The sequence below is a fragment of the Girardinichthys multiradiatus genome, chromosome 5, assembly GCF_021462225.1.
Source record: "Girardinichthys multiradiatus isolate DD_20200921_A chromosome 5, DD_fGirMul_XY1, whole genome shotgun sequence".
Classification (NCBI taxonomy): Eukaryota; Metazoa; Chordata; class Actinopteri; order Cyprinodontiformes; family Goodeidae; genus Girardinichthys; species Girardinichthys multiradiatus.
The window spans coordinates 47325706-47338374 of NC_061798.1; the positions used below are offsets into that span (position 1 = coordinate 47325706).

The window sequence follows — 12669 nt, forward strand, 5'->3', positions numbered from 1 at the left end:
AAATGCTTCATGTTTTCTCATTTACAGGTAATTCGTGTAGGATATGTTATGTTAAAGATGGAGAGAGTTTTCAAATGATTTATCAAGGACTGCACTCATTTTAGATCAACTGTGCCTGCAGTATAATAACACCATGGGCCCAGTGTATTTCTGCAACAGTCCTCCTTTATTTCTGCTTCTCACCCTCCTCCTCCTCTGCAGGAACGTCTCGTAAAGAGATCACGGAGCACTGGGAGTGGCTCGAACACAACCTCCTGCAGACTCTGTCCATCTTCGAGAACGAGAACGATATTACCACCTTCGTCAAGGGGAAAGTGCAGGTAAGTCCTCTGTCTGCCTGGTGAAAGGCCCCTTTGTATTATGTTTAAAAAAAATCTTGAGATATTTGCCTGTCTTTAGACAACAATGTGGAATTTCTAAATATGGGATTTTTATTTCTTGAGTAAAAGTTAAGATTTGGATTCATATAAGAATGTTTACAACCTCACAGGATCAGTTCCACAATCTTATCTGCCTAGTTTTTGCTCTCACTTTGTGGACTCTTTCAAAGTATTTTTATTTATTTTAGTAATAACACCTTTTACACATAATGTGGGGAGATAGTAAAATACTTATTGATAGTTTGCACAAGAATGGAAGCTGTCTTTGTATAATAGAGACAAAAAAGGTTTTATTTTTCTACCCAACATTCGGTTCTCACACAAGGACCCAAAATTAGTTTGAAATCATCTCTTCAAACTAAAGGTTTATCTTTGTAGCACTTTTTATCCATAAACATTTTTTAAATTATTTTCCAGCAAGAAGGTGCCTTTTTATTCTAAAGAAAAATATAAATAAAATTGCCTGGCAGATTTTAATGCCACAAACTTTCTAATCCTCGGTTGTTTTATGTAGCAGCTCTTTCCCTCAGGCCGACTATTTCTGGTTTGTTCCAGGGAATCATTGCAGAGTTCAACAAGAATCATGATGTCAAAGAGGACGACGACACAGACAAGTTTAAGGAGGCGAGCTCTAAGTTTTGGAAACTGTTCGGGATGCCAGAGGAGGAGAAGCTGGTCAATTATTACTCCTGCAGCTACTGGAAGGGGAAGGTTCCCCGGCAGGGTTGGCTTTACCTCAGCATCAACCACCTCTGCTTCTATTCATACCTACTGGGAAAAGAAGGTGCATATTATCTGTTTCTTAATCCAACACACAATGTGTCCCAAGTATTAGATGCATTTTACGCCTATCTCAAGGCACTTTAAAATCCAGGTTATATATGGAAATATGTAATCAAATTAATCCAATTATAAAGACATATTTACATTCAACTGCATTCATTTTAGTTCAACTGTAGTTATAATACATTGCAGTCAAATTCAGTTTATAACACCAACTAAAACTTAAAAGGTTGCCTATGGAAACCAAATCGATGGCATCAAGTTGTTGACTTTGCAGCAAACCCTTGAATTGAGTAAACATGTGGAAAGGAAAACTCCTCTTTAACAGGAAGAACCTCCAGCAGAACCAGGCTCAATGTGAGCAACCATTTGCCGCATCTAACTGGTTCCACAGGAGAGGAGCCTGATAACTAAAGGATCTGCCTCCCATTCTACTTCTAGAGACTCTAGGAACCACCAGTAAACCTGCAGTCTGAGAACAAAGTGCTCTGTTAGGAACCTATGGACCAATCAGATCTCTGATGTATGATGGAGCTGAATCATTAAGGGCTTTATATGTGAGGAGGAGAATTTTAAATTATATTCAGGATTTAACAGGGAGTCAATGAAGGGAAGCTAAAATAGGAGAAATATGATCTCTCTTTTTAATTTTCATCAGAACTCTTGCTGCAGCATTTTGAATCAACTGAAGGCTTTTAACTGCATTTTGTGGACATCCTGATAGTAAAGAATTACAATAGTCCAGCCTTGAAGTAACAAATGGACTAGTTTTTCAGCGTCACTCCTGGACAGGATATTTCTAATTTTGGCAATGTTCCGGAGATGAAAGAAGGAAATCCTAGAAACCTGTTTAATATGGGATTTAAATGACATGTCCTGGTCAAAAATAACACCAAGGTTCTTTACTTTATAACCAGAGGCCTATTGAATGTCTTGCACAGTAAGAGACGTACTAATTTTCTTTGTTTTTTTTTACATGCTCTGATCCAAAGTCAACAACGTTTGTTTTTTCTGAATTTAGAAGCAGAAAATCAGGTCTTACAAGTTTTAATGTCTCCCAGACATGCCTGATGTCCACTTAGCTGACTGGATCTACGCTGCTCCGTTCAGCCCGACAGCATGTTCCAGCCTTTCTAAGAGGATATTGTGATCAACTGCATCAAACGCAGCACTGATCTAACAGAACAAGTACAGTCATTCATCTGAGGCCAGGAGAACATCAGTTGTGACTTTCACCAGGGCCGGTTTCAGTACTATGATGAACTCTGAAACCTAAAAGACAAGTCATTACTTGTATATTAGCAACATTTCTTTTAATTTTAGGTAAGAAAGGAGGATTAGATACAAGTCTGAAATCAAATAAAAGAGCAAGTTTCTTAAGGTTTAATTACACCAACCCTTGGTCTGTTGAGGATAGCTTAATCATATCTAAAACTGAAACCTCTAATTTCCTCTCTTTTAATTTTCAGCCAAACTGGTGGTTCGCTGGGCAGACATCACCCAGTTGGAGAAGAGCGCCACCCTCCTCCTGCCCGACGTCATCAAGGTGAGCACCCGCGCCAACGAGCACGTCTTCTCCGTCTTCCTAAACATCAACGAGACCTTCAAACTGGCGGAGCAGCTGGCCAACATCGCCATGCGGCGGCTGCTGGACAACAAAGGCTTCGAACTGGACCGCTCGCTGCCCAAGCTGAAGAAGTCGCCCAAGAAGGTTTCAGCGCTGAAGCGGTATGAGAAATTCAGCCTAACCACGTTAACACCAAATAATGTTAGAATCCAAAGGAATTTATTTATTTAGAGGGGGAAGTGTGGGTGGACGTTAAAATGAATCCTAACATCTGTGTTTCTTTGTTTGGTACATTTTATCTTGACAAATATTTGACTTGGCTACAGAGCATTGTGGTGTGCATTTATAGATTTTCTATGCTTCTTGATGCAGAACACTCAACACATTTTACATACAGCATTTCTTTATCTGTCCATTCATTCACACAAGCTGTAAAACAGCCCAGAACCTTTTATCTTTATGCAAAATGCCTCTGTGAAACATCATGTAACAGGAGAGTTTTGCATCTTTTAGAGATCTGGATGCCAGAGCGAAGAGTGAGCGTTACCGGGCTCTCTTTCGTCTTCCTAAAGACGAGAAACTGGACGGGCACACAGACTGCACTCTGTGGACGCCCTTCAACAAGATGCACATCCTGGGGCAGATGTTTGTGTCCACTAACTACATCTGCTTCACCAGCAAGGAGGAGACGATGTGCAGCCTCATCATCCCTCTGCGTGAGGTTAGTTTTTTTGTTTTAATCAGTATGACAGTTTGGTTATGTTGAAATAGTTTGCATGTTTTGGTCCTTCACTGCCTTTGTGATTTCTGAAAACACAAATTGTAAATATGCAGATTATGATCTGAGATGAGTAACGTATTTAGGAAGCTCTAAACTATTTAGGTTTTACTTGAAGATTATGAAGAAATTAAATGTTTTTGTGGGTTTTTTTTTTTTTTTCTCGTATTAATGGCTTTAATTTAACTCACATGAGATTGTGTCCTGGTGTCCTGCAGGTGACCATCGTGGAGAAGGCAGACAGCTCCAACGTGCTGCCCAGCCCACTGTCCATCAGCACCAAGAATCGCATGACGTTTCTGTTCGCCAATCTGAAAGACAGAGACTTCCTGGTACAGAGGATCTCCGACTTTTTGCAGCAAACCACCTCCAAGATTTACCTTGAAAGGGAGCTGAACAACAGCAGCAGCAGCAGCTCGGATGACGAGGTAGAAACGGGTGTCTGGTGCATTCAGATCTTCTTCCTAATGTTTGTGAAACCTCTGACAAAAAGTATGGAATCACTGTTTTAGGAGGATATTCAGTCAGTTGTTTTACTCTGTAGCATACATGAATAAAAGAATAGCCAATATGACTCAACTTGATGACATATCATATTCCCCAATTAAGTGAAGAAAAGAAAATCATGGAATTGCCCTAAAATTACCATTTGTATAACAAATATCTACACAAGTCTCAGTCTTGTTGTTGTTTTTAACCAGGTCCTTTTTAACTTGTTTTATGTTTTAAATGGTAATTTGATTTATCTGTGAGGCACTTTGTTGGAGCAGTGGTTGTTTTAAAGTGCGTTAGAGATAGATTATAGTAGTCACTAAGCAAATTAGTTAGCAGTTTAAAGTGAGAGCTTGTCCTGTTTAATGTATTGATCCTGGTTCATTAATATTTTATTTGGCAGAGCTTTTATTTTCCTAAGTGTTTTTTCTTAAACATTTTGCACGTTGTTGGTTTTTGACACAACACTTGTTTACTGCTTGAGTTTAGGAGCATTTTATACCTCAGGTACTGGACTAAAAATACATTTAAAAGCTCTTCTATGGTCGTTGGCTGATTTTTAAAGACTCTGGACAGCAATATTGATCAACCTCACTTTAAAAGATGGCAAAGTGTGGCTGCAAAAACCTAAAGAAATGAGTGCTGACAAAAGACTTTAGTGTACTTCTGCAGCTGCAGTATCGTACTTGTTTAAAGCTTAAATGTTTTCCATCTACAGGTTTACTCCCATCATGGCTCCCTGCTTTCCTGCAGTCCACTGCAAAGTCTGGCTTCAGAGGCCGAGCGCACCTTCAACCTGAACGACAACAGCGTGCCCACAGCTTCAGAAGCCCTCATGACCATGTATCGGCGCCGCTCACCTGAGGAGTTTAATCCCAAACTGGTGAGTCTGATTGTCGAAAAATGCAAAAATCCATTCATTTTCCCTGCTCTGCCTTTACTCTTGCTGTCTTCATTTTGTCCCAGGCCAAGGAGTTCTTGAAGGAGCAGGGGTGGAAGAACCACTTCACAGAGTATGGAGAGGGGGTGTGCATGTACCGCACGGAGAAGACGAAGGAGCTCGTTCTCAAAGGCATCCCTGAGAGCATGAGAGGAGAGCTATGGCTGCTGTTTTCAGGTGAGGAAATGATTCAAACATTTTACCTGCAAAACACATGCTGGAAACCACACACTGAGCTGAAAAGGAAACCTGGTGCATATCAGAGGCAGGCTGTGTAAACCAAACACATCCTGTTGACAGATTAAGATCTTCTGGGAGAAGTTTTTTTAAAACTGCTGTTGATATTCTGCAACTTGACTAATCTTCCTTAAGGTTAGACTACAGTGTCTTTAAAAAGCATTAGTCCTCCTTGAACCTTCTTATTCTGTTACATTACAACCACAAACATCAATGTGTTTTTATTGGGATTTCATGTGATGGACCAGCACAAAGTAGTGCATAGTCAGGTGTATGGAAAATACTGTATGGCTTAAAGTATTTTCTTTGTTTTTATAAAAATCTCAAAGGTTTTACGTACATTGTGTCCAGCCTTCTTGAATTAATACTTTGTAGAACCACTTTTCACTGCAGTTACAGGTGCAGGTTTTCAGAGGCATGCCTCCAGCAGCTTGACAGATCCAGACACACGTTCTTCTTTGTAAAATAGCTCAAGCTCAGTCAGATGGGATGAGAGTGCAGGTAAACATGATGTTCTGTGGCTAGGCTTTCGAAGACTACCTTAATCCCATTGAGTTTCAGGCCTGGACTTTGACTATACCATTCTAACACATGAATCTGGTTTGATCTAAACTATTCCATTGTAGCCCTGGCTCTATGTTTAAGGCCATCTTCCTGCTGGAAGGTAAACTTCTCCACAGCATGATGCAGGTACTGCCATGTTTTAATATATATTGTTCATGTAAGCAACCTGATGTGCAGCGATAATTTTCACCCATATGTAGCATTGTGCACGCAGACTAAACACTTAAGTCATGGTCTCATCTGACCAGAGCACCTTCTTCCAGATGTTTGGTGTGTCCTCTACATGCAAAAAAAACTGCAAGCAGAACATCTTCTGTCTTGCTTTCAACAATGGCTTTCTTTTTCCCACTCTTCCATGTGAAGATATATGAAGTACACAGCTACTAGTTGTCCTGTCCAGAGTTACCACGGGCCTTCTGCTGTTTTTCTGATTATCTTCACAGGACTGCAGGATTTCTACTGAGATGAAATTACACACAGGTGGACTCTCTTTACTAATTAGCTGACCTCCCCAGGAAATCGGTGTCTCTGGATATTTATTTAGGGGTATCAGAGTAAAGGGGGCATGTTGTTGCAGCTGCGGAAACGATTCAAACATTAACGGAACAAAATCTGTGAATTTCAGCTTGAAAACATCTTGGATTACTGAAACAAGGAGACGTTCAAGAAAGAAACTGAAAGAAACTAATCCTACACAACTGGGTTTACTTTAGAGAACTGGTATCGGTGTGGAACAGTAGTGTAAGCGGCCCAACATGCTGCAGGTATGCACATGAAACAGAAGTTTCGGTTTACAACCACAGCCAAAGTGCTACACGCCTGCAGCTACACATCATCACCTGAGTAAAGGTAGGTCACAGACGGTGTGACGCTGTTATACCCAATAAACACATCATCGGAGCAGAAGACAGAGTTCACTGTTCTCAGTCTCTGAGAAAACAGTTTGACAAGACATGTATTTATTAAAACTGTCGTTAGAGATAAAGATGAAACAAGATCTGCTGCCGATTTACTGAGGTAACGGGTCAAACAGAACTATTCTGTTAAAATAAGCTTTATTGTTCTGTGAGGTAGTGACATCTGATGTTGAGTTTGTAGCTTTAGTCCTTTGGTCAAACTGAAAAAAGATAAAACCAGAGAACAAAGCATATTTTTTATTTTATATATTCATTTTCTTATCTATATGTTTTTTTATTTTAAAGGTGTAGTTGTTGACAAAACAGTAACAAATGCTTTTTTGTATTTATTGGGATTATATTTGTCAGATATTATAATTTATCGGAAACATTTAATGTGACCAAACAGAAGATAACAGGGTGGATTTTCCTGCCATAAAAACATATTACACTTCTTTAGTTCTCTGAACTAACCTGTGTGTGATTTTGTTATTCATGTATTTTAACAAAATCACGTCCTTGGTAATTAAAGTAATTAAAAACATGTTTGTTCTTTTTTTTTTTTTTTTTATAATTTCACGTGTCACGTATGTTACTGCTTTCAGTTTTTAATCCCACGTGTTGTCCTGGACAGGGGCGATCAACGAGATGATGACTCACCCCGGATACTACGAAGACCTGGTGGAGAAATCGATGGGAAAGTACAACCTGGCCACGGAGGAGATTGAGCGGGATCTGCACCGCTCCCTGCCGGAGCATCCGGCCTTTCAGAATGAAATGGGCATTGCCGCGCTGCGCAGGGTCCTGACTGCCTATGCTTTCAGGAATCCCAACATCGGATACTGCCAGGTGAAGGCATAATTTTTTTGTCCCTGTGGGAATCTGCAGCAGCTCACTTTCCTAGACTATTACTGAATCTTTTATCTTTTTTGTGGCGTAACTCGACAGGCCATGAATATTGTGACGTCTGTCCTGCTGCTTTACTCTAAAGAAGAAGAAGCTTTCTGGCTTCTGGTGGCTCTCTGCGAGAGGATGCTGCCGGACTACTACAATACAAGAGTTGTTGGTCAGTCTGAGCATGTCTACTAAGATGTTTTTGGTTTAAGGATTTCTGTCTGTGAAAATGTAACCCTGTCGTACTCCCATATTTAGGAGCCCTCGTGGATCAGGGTGTGTTTGAGGAGCTTGCGCGCGAGTACATCCCCCAGCTTTACGACTGCATGCAAGACCTCGGGGTTATATCCACCATTTCGCTCTCATGGTTTCTCACTCTTTTCCTCTCCGTTATGCCGTTTGAGAGCGCCGTGGTGGTAGTAGACTGTTTCTTCTATGACGGCATCAAGGTCATCTTTCAGTTGGCACTCTCTGTGCTCCACTCCAACATCCACCAGCTGCTGGGCTGCAAGGATGACGGAGAAGCTATGACTGTCCTGGGCAGGTGAGGAGGAGATGCATCTTGTTTCTTAGGATGATGCAACCGTTACTTAAAAAAAATAATGATGGTCTTGTTTGGTACAAAAACCTTGTCAGTTACAGAGTGAGGAAAAAAGTGGAGCAGCAGTGAGGTCAACAAGCATTAAGCATGAGGCACAGAGATGGGAATCTCAGTGACAGTAATATCGTTTCAGTCTGGTGTGTCGCATAATTTCATCTTTGCACATGCACTGTGAGAGGCATGTAACTTATGCTAGCAGCAAAATGTCCAATAAGACATTTATGCAGAAAACACCCCAATGATTAGAGCACAAGAAAAACTGTCAGGTAGAAGAAAAACTATTTCTGTTCCCCACAGCTTTTTTGGCTCCTTGCACATAACTGGCATGAACTGCCTCCCCTAGCAGAGAAGAGCCCACACCTCCAAATCGTGCCCACACTCAGCGGTGATGGTTGCTCGGAGACAACCAGAATTCATTTTAAATATGCAGTTTGTTTAACTTCCTGCTACTATTTTCCTTTCTTGATTTTTCAGACAGAATTTGTAAGAACCACAGCAGAGGTAACTTTGATAACTTTAAAATTTTATTCCGTTCAGCCTTCGAGTGCAAAGCATCCGCAAACCTCACACAGATACAGAGTTGTATTTTAGTAAAAACTGATTATTTTTGGCTAAGATTTTACAACAAATAGCCTTTCATGTTCTGAGCAAGAATTAAGGAAAAAAATTTTTTCCAAATAACTTTGAAACAAGGAATATCTCAACATTTACTGACCTGAAGGCAAACTGTCTCATTCTTGCAGCTTTTGAATGAATACACGCCATGTCCTTGAGACTGATCTTTTTTAAAATGTAGATGGTGTATTATCTGTTGCTGGTGTCAGTATTTCTGGAGCGTTGACAGTACGGGGGGGAACAAGGTGAACCGAACTCAAAGGCTTGTGCCGTTTCACCTCTGCTGCTCTGTGCTGGTTTGGCAGAAACCTCTCTCTGATAGTTGGCCATCTCTGTTGTCGATGTTGGTACTATATTATACAGACTTGTTCTACACCAGCTAACACACACTGTACAGGATCAGCAGATGAAGCATTGTAAATTGTATTTTGAATCTGGATATTGTGTTGTAGAAATCTGAACATATTTTGTACATGCAGCATTAACAAGTGAGCAGTTGAACAGCAAATGCGGTGAATGTAAGGTTGCGTCGTAAAAGTGACTTATTTCTGTAACTCTAGTTTTGTTGCTCAAACAATCGTTGGCTGTTTTTAAATATGGATTCATTTTGTCTGTCTGCAGGTACCTGGACAGTGTGACCAATAAGGACAGCACCCTCCCTCCTATCCCTCACCTTCACTCTCTGCTCACCGATAACGGAGAACCGCATCCCGATGTGGACATTTTCAAACTGGTCCGCAGCTCCTATGAGGTAATAGACCTGAAGTATGAGTCGTGTTTGGCAGCTTGTGTCAATCTGATTGATTTGCACGACTGTTTTCTTGCACATCCTGAATTTATCCAGGGTTGCCCTTGATTAGCTACACCAAAGCACTCAGCAGATGTACCCAGGTTTAAGCAATAAAGTTTCTGATGAGGGCCCACAGAGCGGCTCCAACATGTTCACCTTTAAGCCTGTTGGTGGCCCAACCCATCTCCTCACACATTCCTGCTTGCATGTCTTTGTTGCCTCTCATAGTAGAGCAAGATCTGACCTGTCTGTTTCTCTTCTTTTTTGGTAGAAATTTGGCTCAATCCGTGCAGACGTGATTGAGCAGATGCGTTTCAAACAGAGACTGAGGGTCATTCAGACCATTGAAGACACAACCAAACGCAACGTGGTACGAAACCTCTGCAATCATTAAGCAGTTGTATTTCTCACACATTTATTATATGCTGCTTGTTAAAACTGTCAGCATAACTGCAGAAGAGTTACTGGATGACTTCCTAACTACAAAAGTAGTTTTACAAGTAAAGTTACTTGAAGTAATTTTAGACATTAGGTCCTCTGCGTCACATTCACTGTTTGTCCTCTTTTCATCCAGGTCCGAACTATTGTAACAGAGACGGCTTTCAGTATTGACGAGTTGGAAGAGCTTTATGTGCTTTTCAAGGTGAGTTGCACTTTTTGTTGTAAAAAGAAGTATTTTAAGATATAATTTTAATCATTAATAACTAAGAGAAATTGGCAGGTGACCGGAATTTCAGTTTGATCGGCCCTTAATAGTCGTAAACTGCTAAATCTTATCTTTTTCCTATTTGTCTGCATCACCATACTAAGCTCTCCTGGGCGGCGCAGCAGCACTCTTCAGTGTCGATACTGTTATTGAGGAAAAAATATTCAAAGTTTATTGTCATTAGGATGTTTAAGATGAAGTCAGAGGAGGCAAAACGTTTAAGCAGCTTTTTAAATAAAAAGTATTTTCTATGGCATGTCGAGGAATATCTGTGCTTCATTGAGAGAACAAGAGGGTGAGCAAGACATTCAGCAGATAACAGGAAGGTCGAACATATTGCTGCAGAATTGCTCTGTTTTTTCCTTTTGACCTTTCAACCTCTGTCATGGAGCATGTTGGATTTGGAAATGATTGCTGCCACTTGGAAATTTTAAAATAAAGGCAAGGATCTATTTTTTCTAGGCACGCACCGACAGTAACTGCTGTTTTTGTGGATAGCCGCACTAAATGCACTAATCGCTGACGATGCTAAAATGTGAACTTTTAATCGTTTTTGGTTTTTTTTCTTTTAAAATTATAAAACCGTTCTGGAGAAAGTGCTCTATACAAGACACCATAGTGTCAGCTCCTAATTAAAATAAATGAAAAACAATGAATGCTGTTTTTTAATCTTCTCATATTATTGGTCTTAAACAAAAATCGGAAACTAATAAAATAATTATCGGCAGTTTAAAGCTTTGCAAAAACCTGTAAATCAGTCACAAAAATCTAAAAGAGAAACATTTCACTGAGTCTAGAGGTGGCCAGATGTAAACCAGCATTGAAAGAACCAGCACTGTAGTTTGGTATCAATGTTTTTGCACCAAACCAGTCGCACTGCTAAACTGCAGCCAGTCCCTAACTGGAGCCAGTTTCATTCAAACCCACTTTTGTCCTGTTGCTCCAAGCATCTTTTGTTTGCACCGTTCAGGCAGAGCACCTGACCAGCTGTTACTGGGGAGGCAGCAGTAACCCCACAGAGCACCATGACCCCAGCCTGCCTTACCTGGAGCAGTACCGCATCGATGTGGAGCAGTTCAAGGGCCTGTTCACCCAGCTGTTCGCCTGGGCCAATGGGGCCCACTCAGACCCGCTTGCCGTGCGCTTCTTTCGCCTACTCGATGAAAACGGAGATGCCCTCATCAACTTCCGAGACTTTATCAGCGGCCTGGGTAAGCAGGGATGGGTTAGGAATTCATTGCCAATGATTTGTCCTGAAAAAAGCTCCTCTCTGGACGTTGTTGATCTGTCTCAACTCCAGACTCGTGTTTTGTAGGTGTTCTGTGTCATGGGGATCTGACAGAGAAGCTGAAGCTCCTCTACAAGATGCATGTGTTACCTGGTGAGTGTGTGTGTAGACAGACCAGAGATCTCAGTATTTCACACCATGGAAACAGAGTTGTGTGACCTGCACAAATAATACTGTTTTTCGATAGGATATAAAATTGTTGAGTCCCTTCAAACTTTAAATTCTAGCCTTAAAATGTCAGTACTTTGTTACGGCAGTACACCCATCTTTATTCTTTAAAGAAAATATATTTCCTGACTGTTAAACATTTTTTCCACAGAGATAACTCATGAGCAGGAGGAGCCTGACTCGGCCTTTGAAGCCACTCAGTACTTCTTCGAAGACATCACTCCAGAAACGTCCATCAGTAAGATCAAACCTCCTAAGGGATCACTTTGTAATGCATGTATATTTTTTGTCAATGTTAGTCAGAGCAGCAGAGAGACTCACAATGAGGACTAACGATTTTTATCAAGCTGTTAGTGAGTAAAATCAGATGTTACAGTGGTTTGCATATTAAGGATCACACTGACTGAATGGAGAAAAACTGCCAGTCCTCCACCGTTGATCAAACTTGATGGCATGGCGGTAGCTTTGCAATGTATACGTTTGTTCAGTTTAAACCTACCCAACCTTTGGCCTCCAAAGAGTCACACTTTCCATTCTTCTGGTTTTCAGCCGCATTCATATCCTCTGAACCTTTCCACATTATGTCAAATTACTGTCACAAACCTAAGTGTAATTTGTTCAGATTTTATGTGATAAACCAAGTATTGCATAATTGTACTCAGCCTCCCTAAGTCAATACTTTGTGAATCACCTCGAATCATCTTGGGGTACCAGCTTCGAACCTTTACAGGTTGTCCAGCTGGAAGGTGAACTTCTGCCCAAGTGCATGTCACCCTTTTTAAATATTTGAACAATAGATTATTAAAACCATGCGTCTGCTTCATTTTACTTTCTCCTTATGTACTAATTAGTGGTGGTCCATCACATGAAATTCCCCCAGAATACATTGAGCCTCTTGGTTGTATTGTGACAAAATGTGACTATATGAAACTTTTTTAGGGCACTGTGCATGACATTTTGGCATATTGTT

General features: G+C 40.7%; 1 protein-coding gene across 4 annotated transcripts in view; it reads left to right on the forward strand.

Annotated features, from left to right (window-relative positions):
• tbc1d9 (TBC1 domain family, member 9 (with GRAM domain)) overlaps nucleotides 1–12669 on the forward strand; it is a 30514-nt gene that overhangs the window by 12618 nt on the left and 5227 nt on the right. For all 4 annotated transcript variants that reach the window (XM_047365348.1, XM_047365349.1, XM_047365350.1 and 1 more), the window contains 16 exons: nucleotides 202–320; nucleotides 936–1164; nucleotides 2633–2891; nucleotides 3244–3451; nucleotides 3727–3936; nucleotides 4719–4883; nucleotides 4967–5117; nucleotides 7272–7486; nucleotides 7586–7703; nucleotides 7790–8075; nucleotides 9369–9498; nucleotides 9809–9907; nucleotides 10112–10180; nucleotides 11214–11454; nucleotides 11559–11624; nucleotides 11851–11937. In XM_047365348.1, coding sequence (XP_047221304.1) covers nucleotides 202–320; nucleotides 936–1164; nucleotides 2633–2891; nucleotides 3244–3451; nucleotides 3727–3936; nucleotides 4719–4883; nucleotides 4967–5117; nucleotides 7272–7486; nucleotides 7586–7703; nucleotides 7790–8075; nucleotides 9369–9498; nucleotides 9809–9907; nucleotides 10112–10180; nucleotides 11214–11454; nucleotides 11559–11624; nucleotides 11851–11937 — 2652 coding nt within the window. The remainder of the gene's footprint in view (nucleotides 1–201; nucleotides 321–935; nucleotides 1165–2632; nucleotides 2892–3243; nucleotides 3452–3726; nucleotides 3937–4718; nucleotides 4884–4966; nucleotides 5118–7271; nucleotides 7487–7585; nucleotides 7704–7789; nucleotides 8076–9368; nucleotides 9499–9808; nucleotides 9908–10111; nucleotides 10181–11213; nucleotides 11455–11558; nucleotides 11625–11850; nucleotides 11938–12669) is intronic.